Source organism: Marmota marmota, unplaced genomic scaffold (genome assembly GCF_001458135.2).
Source record: "Marmota marmota marmota unplaced genomic scaffold, marMar, whole genome shotgun sequence".
Taxonomy (NCBI): domain Eukaryota; kingdom Metazoa; phylum Chordata; class Mammalia; order Rodentia; family Sciuridae; genus Marmota; species Marmota marmota.
The window spans coordinates 8,355,241-8,378,847 of NW_026000222.1; the positions used below are offsets into that span (position 1 = coordinate 8,355,241).

Below are 23,607 nucleotides of genomic sequence, written 5' to 3' on the forward strand. Positions count from 1 at the left end.
GTCTCCAGGAAGGCAGCGGGAGGGTGGCTGCAGGGTAGGCTGCGTTTCCCACCAAGTCTGCACATGCATCTCTTCCTCTTTCAGCCTGAGACGCAGGAGACACTGCCTGTCCACGCTTGGGCTGGAGCAGGCATGGAGGCATCTGCACCGGGGCCCAACCCAGGGAAGCCTCGGCTTGTTCACACAGCTCTGAAATGGGATATCGAGTGGAGGCGTCCGTGTGGAATTTAAGTTTAAGGGTTTTTCCTCTCTTCAGTCCAACAACACAAAAGAGATTGGGTTCTGAGCTGGCAGGCTTGCTTTCATTTGTCATTATGTTTTACACACAAGGAAATTTTAATGTCTAAAGATGGGAGGTGATGATAAGAATAGAGCTACACATGTTTTTCTGGCAGCCCAGTCACCAGCACTTAAATTCACTTCTGACAGTTCTCAGAATCTAAAGACCTACGAGTACGAAACTGTCATCTGCCTATCCAGGAGAGATTTCACGTTGGCAGGATTTCAGAAGGCAAATCGCTCGCTTTTGTATGCATATTTTCACCACCACAATATTTCTCTAAGCCTTGTACAATCCTGTACTCTCAAGAGACAAACACAGAGTGCTACAGTGTGTTCCAAAGGAAAAACTGCCCTTGTGCCTGAACCTACAAATGGAGAAAGTCAAAGTCATTTGATAAAATCTAGGATTACAGCAAAATGGTTGATAGCTCCCTCCAAGAAGAGTTTGGGCTTCATGATTACAAAAGGCACTTAATTCGCTGATTTCCAAACTACTTAATGGTTAAAAACTAATGGTCCCGTTAAGATGTGGAAGAAGATCCTATTATGTAACAGTTGGCTGTTTTCTAAAAGCTGCTCAGTGCCAGCGCAGGCTGACGCAGGACCTGGAGGGAGCTGATCAGAGGCAGTGAATGTGAGCCCTGGCTGGAGCAGCAGGGTGTGGGAGAGCAGGGAGCCCCAAGAGGCTGAAATCCTGCATCTGCCCCCAGCTGCCAAGTTCCCCCTGGGAGAATCACTCATTTTCTCTGACTCTCAGTTTCCATCCTATTTAAAATAAAAAAATAGTGCCACGTGGTGGTCAAGAGGGTGCAAATGACCACATGGGCTCTTAGCCCCTCTACCAACCGCAGGCCTTTGAATGGCTTGCTCCTTCTTCCTAGCTTCCCTTTCCTCATGTGTACAACAGAGACAGTCACACCGTGCCCCCAAAGGATGGCTTCGAAAAGCAAATCAGAAAATGCATGCAAAACCTTCTTAGTGTGGGGCCCATAATAAGCCCCCAATAAATGAGCTGGTACTTCTGCTGCAGCGCTTGTTAGAATTATTCCCTCCAAAATGACCACAGACGTGTGCGATTGCGGAGTCAGCCCTTAGCAATAAAACACTGCTTGCTGACAACGAAGATTATGGCTTGTTTGCGGCTAACTTGGCTTCCAGTGGCCACCGCTCTCTTCCCAGAGCCCAGGAGAATGCCTGGGGCTTTGGAGGTGCTTATAAGTACATAAATGAACGAGGAAGACTAAATGACCACTTGTCTGGAACTCCACTGCTATTCCCCATACCTGGTCTTCTCCAATCGCTCTGGCAAGGGGTAGCAGCTACCAGTTGCCATGAGCTACACAGGAGGCCCCCTGCTCAGATCCACTGACCAGCTGCGGGCTGTCACCTGCCTGTGCCTGTGAAGGCAGGACCAGAACTTGGAGAATGCTCTCAAAAATCCCCAACTCTGCATGGTACCCAGAGCCCAAGGCTCAGGCCACTTGCTCACTCTAAAAAGAGATGTGAAGAGCAAATTTTGTTACAGTCTAAAAGATGGAGCAAGACCCAGAAAGAGACGGACAGCCATGCAGGGTCAGTCCTTCTGAGATCTGCAGACCTGGTCTCTGACCCCTTCCTTCACACCCTTCATCTGCTTGGAGAAGAACTATAAAACGAATGTCCCCATCAGAGCCCAACCTATGGCCAGGTTGTCATGTATGGCAGCTCTCTGTGTCTAGCCCTGCTGGTGCGACCCTTGGCCCCATTTGTAGTATGATTCACTTAATCCTCGAATTTCCATCACCTCACTGTAAATAAACCAAGTTATTTATTAATGCAATCTGAACCACTAATAAATGAGAAATCTGTATTGTTGGCACTACACATGAGTCAACCATAAAAATAAACATTTGGAATCAAAATATTTTCATTAAAATGTACCTAGCCACTACTGCTTTTCTTAGCCTGGGGTCTGAGTCTTGGTCTCTCTCCTCTCCCCCTCCCTCACACCTTCCTTACCTCCCTCCTCTCTCACCTCTCCCTCTCTCTGTAGGAAATGGAAGTCAGCCTGTGAAGGCATCACAAATATGCGAGCCCATAACTAGGGCTTTCTCCTTTGGGCATTTTGAAAGATGGAAAAAGAATGAAAATTAAAAACAGGAGTAAGTTTCTCCTTATTTTAGGCTATGTGTTTGGAGCCGTATGCACGCACCACATCAAATCATTGAAGGCTTGCAAAATACATATCCCTCCGCTGCTCGATTTCCAGCACCCTGCAGTTCTGGGTAACTGAGTTTACTTGCTCCTGAACGCAATTCCAACATTGTTTTCCTTGATTCTGAGATGCTATCCACTGAAAAGATGTCTATGACCAGGGTACATCTTACAACGGTACAGCTTTTACTAGCCACTTAACTAGTACTTTAGTAGTGTCTTTTCCTTTTGTATCTGGGAAGCTGTTATTAGACTGATGACACGTCTCATAATGAGGGTGACTGAGAGTCAAGAAAATATGGGACACCTCAACAGGGCCAATATAAATGAGCCTCCTGTTTGGACACCAAGACAACACCACGGTGTTCTCCCAATTGTGTTCATCTGATAAAGACATTACAATAGCCAGGAATTATGATCTATAACCCTCCACTGGAACACTCACACGTTCTTGGCCTTGAACGCTTCAGCAAAATGCTGCACGCTGCGGAGCAGAGCGAGGTCCAGGGTCATTGCTTCTACCTTGGCTTTGTGCTGGAATGAGAGAAAATAAAAAGAAATGATAAATAACAGCAAGTTTAGTTCATAGTATCAAGTTACAGTAAATGTGTTATGGAACATGTCGGAATTCCCCTGTTTAATATTAGACGCCCAGAGAGAGTATAAATCACTGGAATGAATGGAAGAACAAGGCTTTTATTGCCAAGTTCAGAGAACATGTGAGGCTGGGGTTGCACTGGGCCTCCCTCTGCACATTCAGGCAGGCTGGGAGCAGGATCTTTGCTCACTCCAACTCCTCCCAATCTACATTACAAAAAGTGATACATTGAGGGGGACACCACCACCAAGCCTGGCTCAGGCAGAGATGCCATGGATGCCATTTTAACCTTGAAAATCACCTTCTAGGTACGGAAATGTTTCCAATAAGGCTGTACCAAAAATTAAAGATAACTCATGTATAGATAGAACAAAAAAGAGGCAAGACTCCTGTATTCCAATGGACTCTGACTGACCTAGGTCCCCAAGAGAAGCCCAGCTGAGTGACACAGAACACTCTACAGGCTGTGGGGCATTTTTTTTAAATAGTAACGATGCTGACGACGGCTATTGTTTACTCAGAGCCTGCCATAGGCTGGGTGCTTGCACACATCTCATTTAATCCTCAAAATGACTGAATTAGAGGCAACAGGTCCCCCATTTTATAGGGTAGCATCTTACAAGAGATCACAGAACTCAGAAGTCTGACCCGAAATCCCAAGTTCCCTTGTAGCAAGAAGCCAGGACTGGAGAGTCGGGCACTGACTCAGTCACCTTCCACTGGATACAGTCTTCCTGGCCATAACTCTGGAAGTTCCATCTGAGGGCTGCCCATCTGACCTGTCTTGTTAATTTATGGGGAGTTTTTGACTATTAGGTCAGGATGACCTTTAGAGTGTGGCATTAAGTACCATTAATTCTTAGATCCAGCTCCTCCAAAGATGTAAAGCCAGGAATGTCAGTGCCATCTGCCTGTCCAGGTAAGAGCCTCATGAAACCAACAGTTAACTTTGGAATTTCAGTCTAGACTGTGATGCTTGAGTAAGTCTAGGGAGAATAACCGGCTACCTCTAATGCTACGGAACGATGCGAACAGCACTGCTGAGGACATCCCCACCCTGACTGTCCTACTCGGGAGGGTGAAAGCTATGCTGGGTTTAGTGTATCTGCAGCCAGTTTATCTTGGCTGCGGAAGTCCTGGGCTCTAACCCAAGTCCTAAGCTTTCAACAGTCAACATCAGGCAGGGGCAACTGGAGAGCCCACCAACTGTGGGCCATTTAACATTGCCAAGCCTCAGTTTCCTCACTGGTAAAAGACAAATAGGAATTTTCTTTTCAGAGATGTGAGGGTAAGGGCTAAGCAGCTCAGATCTTGTCTGGAAGAGAGAAGATAGTTAATAAATTTAACTAGGAGGAGCAAAGACATCTGCTATGCCAAATCCTTGTCCTGATGCCACTTGGCAGTCAGCAGAGGTTTGGTGGGCTGCGGGTCAAAGGAGGAAATGATGTTATGATGTCCAAAGATCCTCCCCGTAGACCACACTGGACCGGACCACCAACTGTCTGTTAGATCCTGGAGGATCCAGGTCACTTTTACTAACTGAGCCCAGTTGTAGGGAAAGGTGGTAAAAAGTGACTGAATGATTTCCCCAAATCCCAGAAGCATCTTGGTGCCGAAGGCAAGAGCGACCCACATGGATGCTAATTCCTGGTCTTGGTGCAAAGGTGGCAGATGCTCAGCTGTGCAGACTTCAGAAGGAAGCAAAGAAGCATCAGTGTGATGGAGGAAAGAGGAAATGCCAACACATGGGGGAATCAGAATTTCCTAAGGTCAAAGTAAGAGAGCTGAGGGCTGGAGGGTCTTGCAGGGTGAGGCCACAACCCCACCTGATAGGGAAGGAAGGGGTCATCAGGACTCCTGGTGGCACCAAATTAGGTCACACTCCTGTAGAGAGCTTGGGTCTCCAGATGAAGAGCAAAACCCAATCTTCTTTCTGAGTAACCAACATTTATCTAACCGATGACTAAAAATTAAATAAGAATAAGAGATTTTACATTCAATGGCTAAGTCCCCCCCTCCAGAGATTACTGAGCCTCACAAACACTTAAATACTTGATGTGACATTCAAACTTAGCAAATAAAGTGGCCTTTTCCCCTTACCCAACCTCCTTGGGTCCCAGCTCACTTCACTGGGAGCAGGAGAGCCAGAATCTTACAGAAACGTCAATGTATCACACATTCATGATGCTGTGGAGCAGGTGACAGAGACTGTCCCTCTTTGCCAATGCAGGCCACTTATTATAAAAACACATGTACCTACTGCCCCCATAGTACAGGAAGAATGTTCCCAGGTGGCGACCCCAAAGCAACATTCCAAAGACGTGAAGCCAAGACCCAGGGGCCATACGTTCCTCTCACACATAACTTCCTGTGGCTAGGTTGTCTTTTGGCCTTCCCCTGGCTTCAAAATAAAGCACAGAGTTGCCACTACCCATACGAACAAAATCAGAACTTACACATCCAGGGGGAGCAAGGGGTCACAAGCTGCCAAGTAGTTCAACAGACTAATCCACCCACTGTGTGTTACGAGGCTCCCGGGGACAGTGGTTCAGGCGCACACACTATTATTCAGGTAATCCTTCTGCCCTGGGCATCAGGTTTCTTGTTTTTGCTGCTGGCCCTGAGAAACGCAGAGGAACTGAGCAGTACAGCATGTCCAGGGGGGGACAAGTGTAGCTTTCAGGATTAGGGTGTGTGTATGTGTTTGTGTGGGTGTGGTGTGGGGCTGCTCTTCTGACAGTCCAACAGTCAGCAGCTTTCTAGAAACGTCTGCCAGGATACATGCTCTGAATGGGAATGCAGAGGCTCAGTTACCACAAACAGAACCATTTTTCAGTGGCAAACTGCTGGCTGTTAGGCGACGACAGGAGACCCGATTTGCCACTGTGAGATTTCCTGCCAACACCACTAGTGACAGGCCACAATTCGCTGTCTTGGTTTAACTCATGGACTTCTTGTTGGAACTAATGATAGACTCATAAGAAAAGGCCAAGTTGGCACAGCAAGTGTCCATGAACCCATTATCCAGCTTCCTTAACAGTGACATCTTACCTATTCCTGTGTTCCTTTATGTTTCTCAGGGTCAGTAGCAAGTACATAATTAAAACTTGAAAATGGACATTGGCACAGACAATTTATTAGACCTCTCTTATTACTAGGTTTTCACCAGGGTGGGCATGTATTCTTTTTCCTTCCCTTGTTTGGACTATCTTTGTGCATAATTCTGAGATATTTTGTCACGTGTATAGTTTAGCAAAGCTATGAACACATTCCATGTACAGAATTGCTCTACCACCAAAAAATCCACATCTTTCATTAACAAGAGTTACAATGAGCATGTGCAATCTGCAGCATGAAAAGTTCATGTCTTTTTTGGCCAGATCCTGTTCTCTGGATGGGCAAAACAAACACATAAAAACCCCCTTTGTAGCTTGGAATGGTCAACAAGATGTGGTCCATACTCAGCATGGTGAGGAAGATCTTCTGTATCAATCAGGATATGCTTCAATAAGGAGCAGGCCCCAAATTTCCATGCCTTGAAATAACCCAGGACTGTTGTCCTCCACACTCAACCCGGTTCAGAGGGCCACGCTTCTCATGTTAGCCAGAGATTCACTGGATGGAGCCTCCATCCTCTGTAACATCACCAGGCTCCACAGCAATGGGAAGAGAGCACAATGAGCTGCACATGAAACCTCAAAGTCTTTCACCAGACAGTGACATTTGTCACTTCTAATCACATTTCACTGCAGAGAGAGTCACGCAGCTGTGCCTATCCCCAAGAAGGTGCAACCCTCCATACACCCAGAAGGAAAAGGAAAAGCGCACAGTGGGCAACACTGATGACTAACCCCTCCCATGACTCGACCCCTATCTCCCCAGGCTTATTTCAGGCCACTTCCTGCTTCAGACTCAGATTAATTTTAGGGGAAAAAAAACTTAGAAAAGACAGATGAACTTGGACATACAAACAAAAAGCATCTAAAATCCCACCACCCTAAAATAAACTGCTAGCTTTCTCTATACCCTCCCTTCCCTTGCCCTCCACTCACCTGTCCATGTATCTTCCTACCTACCTGCACATCTACCTACCTTTGTTTATAACAGAGAACTTTAGGCTGAGAGCTCTAAACCTTGAAATGCTATAAAATGCCTCCCTCACCTTTCTCCAAATCTCACCAGCTCACAAACTTAACATCTCAGGCAAACCAGAAATGCCAAATTATTGGAACTTAGGAATTCACATACTACTGCCCATCATTTTAGAACCAACCACAGAGGTGGCCTCCCATGCATAAAGTGTCAGGGAGCTTCCCTGCAGCTCAGAAGCCTGCCTGTCCCTAACACCCAGGGCTCTCCAGAATGATACCAATGAGTGACCACATACTTCTCCTACTTCCCTGGGATATAGGGGCACTTGATGGTGGCACAGTTGGTTGACACCTTCAATACTCCAAGTCTTCCTCATCTGGTCTTTATTAAATTCTAAAACTCCCCTCAGTGATTCCAGGGTCTATAAAAGCAGATTTGAAGGGGTTGCCTGTTGTTGTCACGCAGCAGGGAAACTTAATGTCATTTTATGACTATAAATTAGCCACACGCAACTCAGATGTGATTCTGCCTAAAACCAAAGGAGCCACATGGGGAGTATGCAGTATTTAACCAAGAAGTAGGGAGATGTAGTTTTAGCAGAGCTGCCAGAGCCAGGCTGACCTGGAGACACAGCACAGCTGGTCCACGGCTCTGACAACATCTCGTCAAGGAAGCTCTGGGCCTTAGCTACCTACTGTGAGAACAGGTGTAACTATTAGCCTCACACAGTCAAAGGTAGGGTGCAGACAAGAGGAATCAGTGAATGCTTAATATTTTGAAGACCACTGCTAAAATATAATGCCCATTGTTTTTCACTAATAAAACATATTAGGAATTGCAGATCTCTCCTGCTAGTTTTACAAAATTAACATCACTAGCTCAGAGAAAGTTTCAATAGTGCCTCTGTGAAGGATGATACATGATCCCAAAGCAGGCCGAAGGAAGCTTACTGAATCCCCTTGTTCCAAATTCAAGTTTTGAACCCCAGAAATCTCGATTAAGGCCATGGGCTCAGGCCAGACTGCCGGGGTCTGGAGCAGTTCCAACACTTGGAGCTGGGCAAGTCACTTCTCCTTCCACATGCAGTTTTCTCCTCTGTAAAATGGGGACCATCACGGTAGTTGCCTTACCTGGAAATGAAGTAATATGTGACCACTGGGAGCAGCACCTGGCACCTGAGAGCTCTGTGCCACCGTCATCTAAGCTCAGCGTCGCCATCTGTATGCACACCAAACAGCTTCACTCTTCCCAGGCTGACTGGGCCACACCTGGCCAGTGGGGAGCCATCACAGAGCACCACCCAGGACTCCACCCCCGGAGCAAGTGCCTATCCCTAAGACAACCTGAGGAGGGCAGTCATGCTCACCCACCCTTTCACAGACGGAAAAGCTCAAGTTCATAAAGCTCTTTATCAAATAACCAGTGGCAAAGCCACAGCTCAAATACTCATGACTTTAATTGCTGCTCTGCGATCCACAATGCTCTTCTTTCAGACTAGCCCTCCTTGCCCCTCAGAGACCCTCAGGGCAGCTAAGGCCAATTCCAGAGGAAACGGCCCAATCTGCTCAGGCTCATGCAGAGGGCAGCTTGCTCATCTATAAGGGGCACAACACTCACAAGAGCAAGCTCATCCATCTGTGCACTTACTAGCTCTGCCCCCAAAGGGAAGTGCACTTCCCATGGGTTCCAGTTCCTTTACCTCTATTTCCCCAGGACCGCTACACAGCAGAGCAAACAGCTCACGCACTTAGTCAACTTACCAACGACAGGAGGTGAGAAAGGGTACTATTCCATACAAAGAGGCCTTCCGGAAAATGATAGAAATAAGTCCAGAGATCAAATCTATTTTTTCTAAAAGCAATCATTATTTTAAGTCATCATTGATTATAAAATTGCCTGTGAATTAGTTGTGTGTAGGGATGCGTTGTCTCCACTACCCCATCTCCCCTCATTATGAGACAGGTACCTAGTCTGGGAATGGAGCCACTGGGTGCAAGGGACCAGGCTGGGTGAATTCAGTGCATGCTTCAGCCCACTCTCCCTTGCCTCTTGGGCTTTGCAGGCTCTAGGAGGCTCGACCAAGGGTCCCTCCGCATACCTGGCACATCGAGAGGCACACAGCAGCAGCTCTTGGTCACCATGTGTGGAAGATGTCATCACTGAGAGGCTCAAAAAGAAGGGGCGCATCTGTACATAGATATGTTGGAGGCAGGAGGATGGAGAAACCCAGAGGCACTGTGTGGGTGCACACAACCCAGCCTCCAAAAGACACAGGAAAGTCTTACAGCCTTTGGGGTCTTGATATCTGCACTTCAGTAAAGGACTTACCATCCCTGGGACTTGGGAGTTCTGTAGTGCTGCCTCAAGGTGCCCATCAGTAGGGGTTGACGGCTGTGCTTCCCACTCTTACACTTATCAAAAAGCTCATCTCCAGATCCCCCTAACAGAAACCCTTGTTCACATGTACTCAGTAATAATAAAAGCAGCAAAAACTAATGAGCACCCAGTAACAGGCTTGTTACTATTTTTCCTTTCGCAATAATCTGAAAAATCTTTTGAACCGTATACAACTTTCCCCCATTTTACAGATGAGAAAACAGAGGCTGAGAGAATTTAAAGTGACAGGTGGTGGGAAGACACAGTTGTACAACTGAGATGTTACCAGCTCTCCAGTTCCTGCCATCATGGGAATGCCAAATTGAACTGTACCCTGTCCTCGTATCCAACACATAGCCAAGAAGCTGCAAAGAAATTAACACCATCTGTATATTCTTATTTGTGTCTATTTTATATCATATTTATTTCATACACTTAGAATTTACAAGAGAAGTGTTAGTGCTAAAAGAAAAAATGGAACTATGGCAATAATCTACATCCAGAGCTGATTGCTAATGGCATCCTGCAAATTCTAATCCAATGGACCCTAATTGCATTATGCTGATGTGTCTCTTCCACTTTCCACACTCTGAGTCCTGATTTTACATTCTGAAACCTTAAATAGGAGTTGTCACATTACCAACAGCAAGAGACACTGGTGCTGAGCACATTATTGATGTGACGTTATTCACTGAGCTATAATAGAGATCTAACTAAACTGGCTTAATAATTCATCAATATCCTATGTGGGACTTCATAACACTAATTTCTCCAGTATTACTAAAATGATGTTAATGGTGGCAAAAGATGGCGCATCTTTACTGGGAAACGCTGAGGAGAGAGATGCTTGTGTTGAGTGTGAATCTTGTGTCTCTCAGTAGGAAGAACCCAAGACAGCATCAGAGGGAGCCACATGGGAAGTTTTCCCAAGCCTGGTTGAGCCTATTGATCAAATTTGTGCACTAATAAATGGTTTTTCTGATAGGATACCTAGGGAAAGGAAGGGCTTTCTTCCTTTACACATTTACCTGGCTCTACACATTTCACTAGTCTGCACATCATTTTGCCTTTAATAAGGAAATACTCTTAGAGAAGACTACACATTTTGAAGTTGGGAACCACACCAAAATGATCTTTGGCACAGTCCTGGACTTTTCTTGAAGTCTTGAAGGCCAGCGGCTGAGTATGTCATTCCCAACCTTGAAATCTACCATTTAAGTATGGACTCTCACTCCTGGACCCCTCCCCCCCATACCACACCTCCCCCTGCCAAATTACACAAACATCCCTGATAAGAGAATACTGACAACTCTTTATTACCAGCCAAAAATTTTGCCTTGTGTTGCTGGAACTCAATTTATAAAATAACTGTATCAATATCTATAGGTAATTGTGAGGCTATTGAAGGAGAAATTACACCAGATAACAGCTTATTTAATTTGGTATGTGAGTTACGAGCAATGTAAAGCAAAACTATTAAAAATGCTTAGACAGTAATTGGCCATATTTTGCACTCTGGATAAAAAATGCTTATCTTGCCAGAAACTAACAGGAGAGTGAAAATATTCCAAAACCTTCCAATTTTCCTCCATGCAATGTATTCACATGCAGCTTAAAAACAGTTTAAAGGACAGTGAATGGCGCGGGAGTTTGGCAGTCAACACAATTGTGCGTTTATGCCTTGCCGTTGAAGGGAGAGTCTTTCTTCGTGGTGAATTTTTCATTCTAATGTAAGTGATGATTTACGTTAACTATAGGTAAAGCATGGTTACATTTTCCTGAAGGATTGCAGGCAAGTAAAGAGCAGTACAATAAGTTGAAGCGTAAAAGCTTTCTCTGTCATAATATTTATTATAATGGCATATAAAATAGCTGAAATAAATAATAGATGACGAAAGGTAAATTCATATGATAAAGAATCCTTCAGCATGCACCATTACTTTTGACTGTTCTAGTTTTATACACAGTTGAGGACTCTTAATAAACATGCCCTATATCTTAGGTAAGTACTGGAAACATCAAAGATGTGCTTAAAAGGCGACATAGTGGACAACAGCTAATTTACTGTATAATTACAGTGTCAACTGGAACAGTCTATATATTTTGCATATTTAATAGCTGCAATCTTGATGAAACTTGTTAAGCATCGGAACCCCCTACATTTGGGGGCCTCAAGATGCCCATCTGTGGGGGTGGATGGCTGTGCTTCCCACTTTCACACTTATCAAAGAGCCCATTTCCAGATCCAGAAAAAGAAGATATGTCTGCTCTGCTCTAGAGGACTTTGTTCTCCATTTGATGAACCCAGGACATTGGAAAGATCCTCAAGGGCAGGGATTCATTGCAACCCTTGGAAAGGAGAGAACCACACACTGACTGCCCCATGTGAGCCACATCAACCTGCAGGGTTCACAGCCAGGGCCACTGTACACCCAATGGATACCTGACAATGTCTGGGGTATTCTGGGTGGTTGCAATTTGGCAGAGGCAGGCACTGGCATTGAGCGCTTCTGGGCCCCAGTGTCCATAGCGCTGAGGCTACCATGTGGGTTTGGCGAGAGGAATCTGCATTGGCCCTATGTGATCTCTGGCTATTTAAACTTACCTTGGGTGGAACAGATTAAACTGGTGCATTGAAGAAAGGACAAATAATGCAGAAGTAGATAATGAATAAAGTGCAAACATCTCCCAAGTCCCACTTCCCCCAGGATTAGCAGGGCAACATGGGTCAATTCCACAATACCTGTACAGGAACGCACTGGGCAACTCTTCCTGCACCGCTGTCGCTCATGTGGGGCACAGCCTGGCTTTTCTCAATTCATGTATGATTGGCTACATTTAAACAGAGCCCTCCTCCAGTTCTTTTGAACAATGGTGTCCAGCCCTTTGTCAGAGTGTCCAATCATTATTTAAAAAAAAAAAAAAAAAGAACTACCCCACATCCTTCAATGGCCTTGGGAGTTTTTAGTTGAATTCTTGAAGTCTTAACCTCCTCATCTATAAAACTACAGACTGCAGAACTCCTCCCATCTGGTGTTACTGTGAAGCCCCAAAGATAACAGCACCTTTGGGAACCTACAGGAAGAACTGTGGGATCTGAAAGTGTCAGCTACTGTTTGTGTTGTGATTGGGTTCCTTTGTGTTGCATGCAGGACTTTTGCCAGTGAAAGCAATGCTCCAGCACACACATTTTGCAATAGGTAAGTTTTTCCTAAAGGATAAATCCCTGAAAGTAGACTTGCCAGGTCAAGGAGCAGCCACATTTTAAATTTTGATAGATTTTTTCTGGAGACCTTCCAGAAAGGTGATGCCAACTTCCATTCCTAAGAGCACTGCAAGAGGGACTCTGAAAGGAACCCAAACCACCAATAATTCACGTGGACATTGACAGTAAATTAAAATGCATAGTTTTAAAACATCTCTGTGGGAATACTCGATACATGATGTGTGGCACAGAGGTGGTTTCCAAGACAGATTTGCTCTAGAAAGGGGATGGAGGGTCATTCAACATACCACCAGACATGGGAGAAAGGCATGAGAAGAAATAAAAGTGGGCTGGTAACATTAGCAGCAGCAATTTCCCACAAGCCACTTGGAAGTCCAGGCATTTCCCCAGAGCACCTGCTTCCTGTTAGTTGGCCACATTGTATGCTGACAGACATGAACTCAGCATGCAGAGCATGCAGTAAGCATGTAATAGCACACATCATGCTGGAAGAGTGACCCTGACAGCCATGGTTGAGTTATGGATGTATCCAAAGACAGAAACTTTCCAAAGGTTCTGCAGAAGAAGGGCAGAACACCCAGCAGATAAACTAGAAAAGATCTGATGCACCCTTCAGAAAGAAACAGGGCTTCCTGCTTAAAACTGCATCTGCCTGGCAGCCTCTCAAGAGCTCTCAGAGAAACACTGACAAAAGACAGAAGATGGGAACGCAAGACACACGCAGAGGAGGGGCCACAGCCAGGTGACCTCCAAACCTTCAGAATCTTTCAGACTAGCCACAGGGCCAGATAAATGACACTTACAAAGGAACCAGAGAAGGAGGGAATGGCAGGAACAAGGGGGATTTGTTTTACAGGAGGGAGGATTCCATTGAGTCATTAAATCACATATGGTCTTGTTCTGTTGATTAGAATGACAGAGACACTGAAGAACTTTATACAGTATAAGAGGTTTACATATAGATGTTCAACCTCCATGAGTAACTGAAAATAGGAGGGAGTGAAGGAGAGAGGGATGGATCCATTCTAGAAGCATAGGATAAATATAAAAGTATGTGTTGAGTGTCTGAGATACAAAGAAACTCAATTCATCTAAAAATACGTCAAAATTTTTAAGAAATAAAGAAAAAGTTGATAAAAAAATAAAATACAGAAATGAGCATAATTGGATCAGTCATCACAAGAAATGGAAATGAATTTAAAGTCACACATTAAAAGGTAGAAACCAACAGGCTGTAATTTTAAAATGGTTCTATGCTTATGAAACACCGCAGATAGAGCAGCTATCAGAGCCATCGTGGCTACACAGTGTGGAGCTGTTAAGAAGGGGGTGACTGCACAGAAGCCAGTGTCACTCTGTCATGGGACATCTGCCTTTTTCATTAAAAGTCTTGAGCAGCAGAGTGTGTAACTCCTGGGCTAGTCCTCCCGTGATCTGGGTTTCCCATACTCCTCCTCCTCCTCCTCCCATAAAAGAACACAGGTTATGATGAGCTCCTAGGGGTTTGGAGCCCCTATAAGACTGGAACCTGGATACCTTACTCACCAAATGGACTAAAGAAACCCACCAATCAGAGACTTGTGTGGATCCCTATCAAATGAGGAAAGGCCCTGGTGAAACCCTTCCCTCTCTTAACCTGAAGGACAGATTTGATGCCCACAGAGCCAGAAGCTCTGGGGAGTTAGAGTGTCAGGGGGGTGTTGGCCACTCCTTGCCTCTGACAAGATAATACAAGACAGAGATGTGCTCAGGGAAGAATCGTCCAGGTGGCGAGCAGAAATGAAAGCTAGAACATTGTTTAGTTGAAGAAGTGAATAGATTCCAGAGCCCAAGCAGCATAACAGAAGCCTAGAACACTTTTTGAGAGACAATCACCATGATCACCCACGATGACCCCAGAGTTGATTCAGATAATCCAGCCCAGTAGCATGTATCAGATGAATGGTGCTGCTTTCCAACTCAAGGCCATTATTCCAGAAAGTCTCATGATAATTGTTATTGAGAGAGACAGACACAAATTAGAAAACTAAAGTCACTCAACCCTACCTAGGAATAAGCAAGGTTTGACACATGGGCTAACAGCACAGACACAGCCCCTAGCAGCCCCTACTATAAGTGAGAAACTATATTGAAAAAAAATACGAGTTGTACTTTGAAGGCCTATAATTGTATAAAAACCTCTGCGCTGCAACCTTGCATCAGCAGGAAGTGGCTAAGGGTTGCCACGCCCTGATACAATGCACCCTGGACCTTGATGGACAGGAAGCTTCCCTCCAGGGAGCAGATGTAGTTGCTCCCTGGGCAGCTGCCTCACCTAGAGCTTCCCCTCATTCCCTTCCCAGCAGAGTCTGCGGCCCTGCTCCGCCTCTTCTCCGCCTCTTCTCCGCCTGTGCTGTACACCACAGCAGTGGGGGCCCAGCTGCAGACAGACTGCCTTTCTGATTGTCAGAGGATCATAAGGAACCCCCCGTGAGCATGGAGAAGGCCCTGGTTGCAGAGAACTCGGTAACCCTGCCACTGGGTGAAGAGTTATTCTGTTCTGTATGTGGGAAGGAGGAAGCCAAAGTGTACTGAGTTTCCACACATTAGGACAGTACCAGAGACTACCAGCTATTCACCAAAACCCTGGGCCTTATTCTCAGCCAGATTCATCATGGAGTCTCCCTCACAATTAGCCACAGCCATAGAACTTTGAGCTGGCCAATGGAATGTCTAGGAAGCGTCCGCCCCTCCAAGGCCTGGCCCACAAAACCCCACATGCTCACTCCCCACAGCCCGCTCCTAATTCCAGGCAACCAGGAGCCCAACAACATTTCATCTAATCTAGGAATTAACTAGCCCTGTGTCAAGTACTGAAATATTGGAAAACATTAACCAGTAGCTCACATTGCCTAACTAACATGCACAACCAAAACAAATACTGAAAGTTTGAAGACAACGGGGACAAGAAAAATACTAGGAACTTCTTAAAGCAGAATAGCTAATGGAGCAGTGTTAAATAAAATTTTAGGTAAAAACAAAAATATTATAACATGGAAAGGGATACTACATGATGGGAGAAACCATTTGGCAAAAAGATAAAACAATCATGAACTTGCAAGTGTCAAACAAGCCTGGAGCCCAGATGAGCTTGGGGATCTTCCACGAGCTTAGGCATCCATGATAGAAACAAGATGAGCCACAAAAGAAGAATAAATACTCAGATCAGTGGTTAACACTGCCTACATGACAGAGCCAGACACTTTTCAGTTATAGCCTTGAAATTAATCTAGAGAGGATCACAAGGCAATGTTGACATACTTCAAATACTCATCACTACAGAGATCACATTTCCTTATCAAGATCCAGCTAAATTGGAAACTGAAAATGTAAGATTTTTGCACAGATAACACAATATGGGAATTTTAGCCACATAGTGGCACATGTCTGTGATCCCAGAGGCTGGGGAGTCTGAGGCAGGAGGATCATAAATTCAAAACCAGACTCAGCAACTCAGCAAGACCCTGTCTCTAAATAAAATATTAAAAAGGACTGGGGAGGTTGCTCAGTGATTAATTGTCCCTGAGTTTAATCCCTGGGACTAACAACAACAACAACAACAAAGTGGAAACATTACACCTGTTTGTTGTGAGTCAAGAGCTAGGAGTAGAAGCAGAAGAAAGCCTCTGAGTATTAAAGTTTCACATTTGGCTAAAACCTGCAAGGTGGAGGCACAGATGCTGCACAGCTGATCAGCAATCCACACTCTTATCCTTAGGAGAGACCATGAGATGGAGAAACTGTGAGGTCTCATGCTCTAATAATGACACTGGATTAACTTAAATTATGAAGGGCAGGCAAAAGAAAAAAAAAAGAAACTGAAGAGGTCCCGAGTTCAATCCCCAATGACAAAAACAACAACAATAACAAAATCAAACAAGAGAGAAAGAGTAAACCAAGAGAGATAGGAAGTAGAGACGAGAGGAATATAGAAAGACCTACAAATCTCAAGAGAATGAACTGCCCTCTGACATGATCTGCCTCCATAAACAAATTAATTTCAGATACACTGACCATCTCCAGCAGGATGTGTGTTTAAAAGAAAAAGCAGCAGGGGGAAAAGGTAGGTAGGCTGAGAAGGAATGGAAAGGGGCTAGTTTAAATGGATTGCCAACAGCACAGACACAATCAGAAGGACCCCAGAGGAATTAAAACCCACAATGTGGAGGGTGGAGAGGAGAATTCACCCCCAAAGAAAACAGGCAGTTATAAGAAAGAGAGAACTGAAGGTTTCTCCCAGAAAACATAGAAGACAAAAGATACAAAAATTAGACAACACAACTGTCTCCTGAGAAGTGTAGATACACAGAAACATAAAAAAAAGATATAAAAATTAAAGAAGAAACGTGGTAGACTCAGCTGAAATCCCCAGAATATGACTTCAGACCTTTCCTCTATTTTTGCCTATCCCAAAGTAAACATTATTTTGAGTTGATGTTCATCCAAGTTGATAATGTGAACGATGATGGCCGATTGTCAAACAGTCCTGACTACCCATCGGCTCTGTTCCAAACATGTATACATAAGGATTCACTTAAGCCCCTGAACCACTGGGTAACACTATCATCCTGCCTTTCCTAGGAGGGAGCTGAGGCATGGGGAGTTAGAACCCTGCTGGGATTGTAGAGATCCCAGGCTTTGGACCACGGCACTGGCTACTTCTATCAGCCCCATATCAAAGCCTTTACCATATACATGTACACAGGTAAATAACATCTTGCTTTGCTTTTTACACCTTGTGTTTCACTGGATTTCTGAATCTGTTTGTTAATGCTCCCCAGCAATCCATGCTCGGACAGACATTTGCCTCTTTGAAGCTTTGTCCAGCCCAGCAGGGGCACCTGTGCAGACGGCTCAAGCCAGGTGGGCTGCCATCTTCCTCAGCATGTGCCAAACTGGCTGAAATCCAACAGCTGGTTTTCACCACTTCATTCTTCAATTCATGGTTTTGATTCCTATCTGTGTCACCTGGAGAAGGTCTTCCACTAATATGTCACAGGCTTAGTGGAAGGCATGTCTTGAGCCCTTGCAAGTTTTACCTCTGGCTTCACACATGAAATTCATATTTCAATGTGAAAATTCCAGAGTCTCACGTGTTTTCGCTGCAATCTTTTTCACCATCTTCTGGTTCTGCCCGTGACAGAGGAGAAACGCGCCATCTTCATGTGAATTGCTGGGAATGTCATCCAGTACAGTGAGTCTGGCAAATGGGAGCTGTTACTCTGCTAATGTGCTACGTCACTGTGAACGAATCCCAAGTTTGATGAGAAAATAAACTCTTTAAAAAAAGAAAGAAATGAAGGAAGAAAGGAATGCAGGAAGGGGTGAGGAGGGAAGGCAAGACTGAGAAGGAGGAGGGCAGGGTGGGAGAGGAGGACCAGGGAGGTTTCCTGGGCTGTCTAATTGCTGAACCAGGACAGCTTCAGGAAATGACTTCGGAACAGGAGCAGAGGGAAGGAGAGTCTGTGAGGAGCAGCACAGAGAGGCCAATACTGGCGTGTGGTTTCTGAACAGTGAGGGACATGCCATAGCCCAGGGTGGGGAGCGAGCTGGCTTGAGCATCTGCACACAGCCTCCTGCATCTCTGGCTTGCTCTGCAGTCTCCCCTCTGTGGCCAAGTGGGATGAATGGCTCATGTCGGGCAATTCTGTTAAAAGCCAGCTGAGTTACACTCACATTTCCTGAAGAGCAGCCTGGACAGCACCAGGGCAGGGAGGGGAAGTGCGAGGCACCACCTATGAACGTCCACCAAGAGCCACTTGGGCAAGGCATTTCAAAGAGCTGGTCTGGCCACGCTCTTCTGGCCTCTTGGATATTTGTGAGAACCATCTTTCCCTCCCCTGCGCTCCACGATGTGGATGTTCTCCCTGCAGAGTGCTTTCGCCTTGTGCGGTGTGACAGGGTGGCCCAGAGTGTCTCCACCATAAAGACAGGCCTGGAACACTTGAAACCTTAGGAAAACTGAAGGGAGGCGTGAATTGGGTGAAGTCGTGTCTAGTCTGGAATACCAGGTCGGCCATGGTCCTTCGCGAGGGTCCCATTATCCAGTTAATGCAAGTGTCACAAATAGGAACATCCAAACTTGTTCCCGGGTATAAGTTTAGATACTTTCTATTCCATATTACCATAAAAGTGTCAATTAAACACTTTCGAAGGAAAACTGGCAGATACTATTGGGACAGAGATGACAGCCTTTGACATACTTTACACTGCTGCCCTAACAAAGTGATCTAATTGTCTCTATTTTATAAACAAAAGAAAGGTGGGAGAAAACTGCTCCAAAACCATCGTATAAGCAGCTGGTAGAACTGAGCTGGCAGCTCTCCATCCACTCTGATCAGCTGGTTCTCCTACAGGACAGGGTTACTGTCTCTGTGCCAGAACTTTCTTTCCAGTCCTGGAATTATCCCCAAATCCGGGAGATTATGGTAGGGCCACAACCCAAGTACTGCACTCCTAAGAATGTGGTCCTTTCCATGAACCCAAAGCCTGACAATTTATTTATTTTATTTTGTTATTGTTGTTGTATTTATACTATTAAAATTGAAACTTTGGAATGGGAAAAGAAAGGAAAATAGCTAACTTCAACCACTCTCCCACTTTGTCCCCCAGATTTAGGATTAACCAGGTTTGATAATCAAGTTCTGGGTAAAAGAAAATGTTTCCATATATGCAGAAAGTTCTATCTGAACCGCCTGTTCCTTTTGATTTCATGGACCACACTTTTCTTCCAAATGACCATGCACCCTCTAGAACAAAGATCACCACATCATTTTTTCTAGAGGACCAGCTAGTAAGTGGCTTAAGTCTTTCAAGCTGCACAGTCTCTCCCTCCTACTTAAATTGGCAGTACAAAAGCAAAAGCAGCCATAGTGATATGCAAGTGAGTGGGCACAGATTCCAATAAAACTTTATTCGCAAATGCAGATGTTGGGCCAGAATTTTTGCCCACAGAACACAGTCTGCTGATTCCTGTTGTAGAGAAAGAGTCAAGAAAGTTTTTGTATGCTCCCCCAAAATCTGACAGTCTTATAACTCACATCATACGCAGATTTCAATGAATAATAGATAATGTCATACCACCCCTCCAAGTCTGTGCTGTTTCACAACACAGGGAGCTAGGGAGCTAGGGAGCGAGGGAGGGAGGGAGGGAGGGGAGAGAGAGAGAGAGAAAATGAATGAGAGCATGCAATAAAAAGCAGCATAATTACTCCAAAGTGTGCAGAATGAAGACATGCTGCAGGACTTAGCAACAGGCATCTGTTAACATTTCCCCTTTCAAATGTGTCTTCTTTTATACAAGTGAAATTTTTAGGAGCATGAAGCCCAGCATTAAGAGGCTCTCACCATTTCATAGGTCTCATTGCACATGAACCCTTCTGAAATCCATGGTAGATCTGTAGAAATTTATAAAAACCCATCAGAAGATTAAAATAGGGGTCTCTAGAGATTTTCCTAGTATGCCAATTCCTGAGCATTTAGGTTGTTGAGAACAGACATTCTTCAACAGGCCTAAAGATAAATACCTAGATCTGCTAATGATTCTCTCCCCAACTATCAAATCACCTGCCCCATCTTGGTACCTGGTGTGGGGCCTAATATTCCTATCCTATTTGTCTGCATTTATAGTTCAGAAAAACCAAATCAATTCAACAACAATGCTTCTAATGAAAAGAGAACTCCACACTTTCTTCTTATTCGGAGAGAGGAAAGTTGTATGAAGACTCAGAAGTTGGGTGCAAGGAACCACTGAGGAGGGTCAGGCAGGAGCACATACATGAGATACAGCGAATGCTTATGGAAGACTTCCTCCTGAGCTATCTCACGCATCTCAAGGAATCTCTGTCTAATCAAAATGGCAGCAACAGAACAAGGGTAGTTTCTAGCCCGGAGCCACTCCATAAAGTAATAAGAAGTCGGGGCCACAGTGTCCTTCAGGGAATCCCCATATGCTGCTGGGGGATCAGGCATGGACCTTCCAGCTGGAATATGCAAGATTTCCCTTATGAGCAAGTGTTTAAAACCCTTCAATCCTGCCCACATTCGGTGCCCACCCATGGTGAAAACCACAGTTTGTCACTGCCAGGAGCTTTCTGGATTGAAAACTCAACAAGTACCTGATTCACAGGGTAAGGAATATCTCTAAACAAATACAAAACGCATGAACCACCAAGAAAAGATGAAAAGCAAAGATGAAACATGACCACCCGCTGGCCCGTGGTGTTGGGCTCTTCTGACTCCTTCAAGTTGCGTCGAGATCACCCAAGGTGCTAAGCCGGGGACCTCCCAGTCACAGATACCTCCCTTCCTCCCCAGAAACTTCATGAAATAGGTACTAGGTTCTTTACTGTGTGAGCCAGGAAATGGAAATTCAAGTAGCTCGAGGTATTAAATCAGGTGGAGGAAGAGTCTGAACCCAAGCCTAACTGACCCCAAAATGCCACCTACCTCTCACCCAAGGAAGTATAAATCACAATGATTATGAAAGGGAGGAGGAAGATTGAGGCCCATAAGAATCCTTGCAAAGGATGAAATTCCAGGGACCCAGGCAGAATGTGTAAGGATGAGAAAAATCAGGCTGCCATGTGCAGGGAAAAAGCACAGAAAATACCCCGAGCTCCCCATTCTCCAAGATCCATGATCATATGCTACACGGTTCCCTGGAAGTGCAGGCGTGCACAGGGGAGCACATTAATCCTTCAAACACTAAGAGATGCTGGCAGGGATTTAGACTAGAATGTATTTACAAAGTGACAAATTATGTTCTGTATTAGAGAGAGAGAGAAAGAGCACCCACGAACGTGCTGATAAATGTCAGCTGCAGTCACGACAAACGGTTTATTTTTATTATACTGTAACCACAAATGTTTTTTTTTTCTTTTTTTTTTCCTTTCAGGAGTCCCAAAGATTTATTTGTTGCAGGGAAAAAACAAGATTATATATGACACAAAGTAATAACTGTACGATCAGATATTCCGGGCACCCTGCCCTCCTGGAAAGCTTCAGCCTGGTTGCTGCGGGTGCTACTAAAAAACGCTACCTTCTCCAAAGCACAGTAAATGGTTAATAAATCAGAACTGATACAATGCTTTGTAATTAGATACAGCCCTAGTTCACAGACTAGCCAATTGATAGACAATATCCAATTCCCCCTGTAGTGGCTATCAGGAGGGTAGAGTAACTATTAAAATAAATTTAATGGCTGTGACAGGTAAGAAAATATACCAGAAGCTAAAATGTAATCAGTATATCCAAACTGAAATAAAATTATAGTCTTTGCTGCAAACATGGTCCCTGGAAAGCAGGGTTATAGATGGAGAGCGACATCCACAGGCCAAGAGGAGCAGGGTCACTGTGTAAACGGAAGGTTCAACCTTGAAAACAAGATCCGGGGGGGTGTCTGGCCTGGGTGAGATCCAGAGAAAAGGCTCCTGTTGGCTATTAGACTCTTCTGGATAATCCCTCGCGCCCACTTGTTCTGCCGGGTGTTGGGGCAGTGCAATATTCTGGCCTAAGGGTGTCAGCAAGATGGGAGAAGGGTGGCTTGGAGCCACAGCTCTGGCTTCCCATCCAGGCTCTGCCCCAGCTCCACAGGTGACCCTGGCCAACTTCCTGCCCTCCCACCTACTGCCTGTCAGGGTGCACGTGTGAGCAGGGCTGTCATGGAGAGCAGGTAGACATCTTCTCTCCTGCCCCAGGGATGCAGGGTGGAGCCACCCAGCGCCGACAAGGAGGGTGAGGGGTTGAAGGGACCACCTTCCCGGGGACAGACTAATAAGATGGGACTCCGACTTGGGAGTTTCCTTATGCCCATGGGCCTCTCAGAACCTGGAACCTCACTCTTCCCCTCTTTGAAGCCATCGTATTAAGATCTTCCTCACAATAACACTGTGGAACATAAGATAAGCCGATCTGGTAGCGTGTTTGGTCCAGCACCTGCTTGCTAGGCAGGTGGTGAGTGCTCTAAAGACTAAGACTATTGTTTTTAAGCCCAACTCTGCTTCCTGGACAACCCCAGGCCTTTCTGATCCTACAGGAAATAAAGGCATATTTATTTGACAGCACCGGGACAGTTTCCCTGTATCACGTGTCACCGCCCCCCACCACCCTGCTGTCTCCTCTCAGGTTGGTTCCATAGGTGAGAGGGAGGAGGCTCTAATCTGGCTCTAGCGTGTTCTCAGGAATTCACCACCAGCCCCAAGGCCAGGCTTTCCTCTTGTCAGGGCCATGTTCCTCCTAGCCTACGGCGATGACAACAAAGGTCGGGGGTGAGGACTGCAGTGAGAGGGGACATACAGTTGGAACAGCTGGCTGTCCTACACAGAAGCCAACAGAGAGGCTTGGAGAGCCCAGTCTGAGACAAGGCAGCCACAGAATAAATGGTGATGGAGCTTGATCACAGGTCACAGAAGAAAATAAGCACCTGTGAATCCATACTAATATAAATACGATAATTGGATCATAAATAAATGGGGCCAGCAGGACAGTTCTTCCTTCAGAAGAATTCCAGGGAATAAATGGAGTGAGCATAAGGGAAACGTAAAGTCCCCTCCAGGCAAGCAGATGTGAGTGGAAGGTGTGACCTGGAAGGAGCCGCCCTGGCAAGGTGGCTGTGGAGGGCAGTGTAAGGAGAGGCAGGGTGTCGGCAGAATCCCAGACCATCTCCCCTCAAGGGGTCAGGGGTTACAAAAGAGAATTTAGCAGCATCATGTTGGAGAAATGCAGCTGGCATCTCCTGAACCATGTGGTCAGGGTTAACATCACCAGAGACCAGACATGTCGTCCCTGATGTGACACTCTA

General features: G+C 45.4%; 1 protein-coding gene across 3 annotated transcripts in view; it reads right to left on the reverse strand.

Annotated features, from left to right (window-relative positions):
• Positions 1-23,607, reverse strand: part of Wwox (WW domain containing oxidoreductase) — an 875,116-nt gene that overhangs the window by 643,555 nt on the left and 207,954 nt on the right. For all 3 annotated transcript variants that reach the window (XM_048792595.1, XM_048792594.1, XM_048792596.1), the window contains exon 6: positions 2,921-3,009. In XM_048792595.1, coding sequence (XP_048648552.1) covers positions 2,921-3,009 — 89 coding nt within the window. The remainder of the gene's footprint in view (positions 1-2,920; positions 3,010-23,607) is intronic.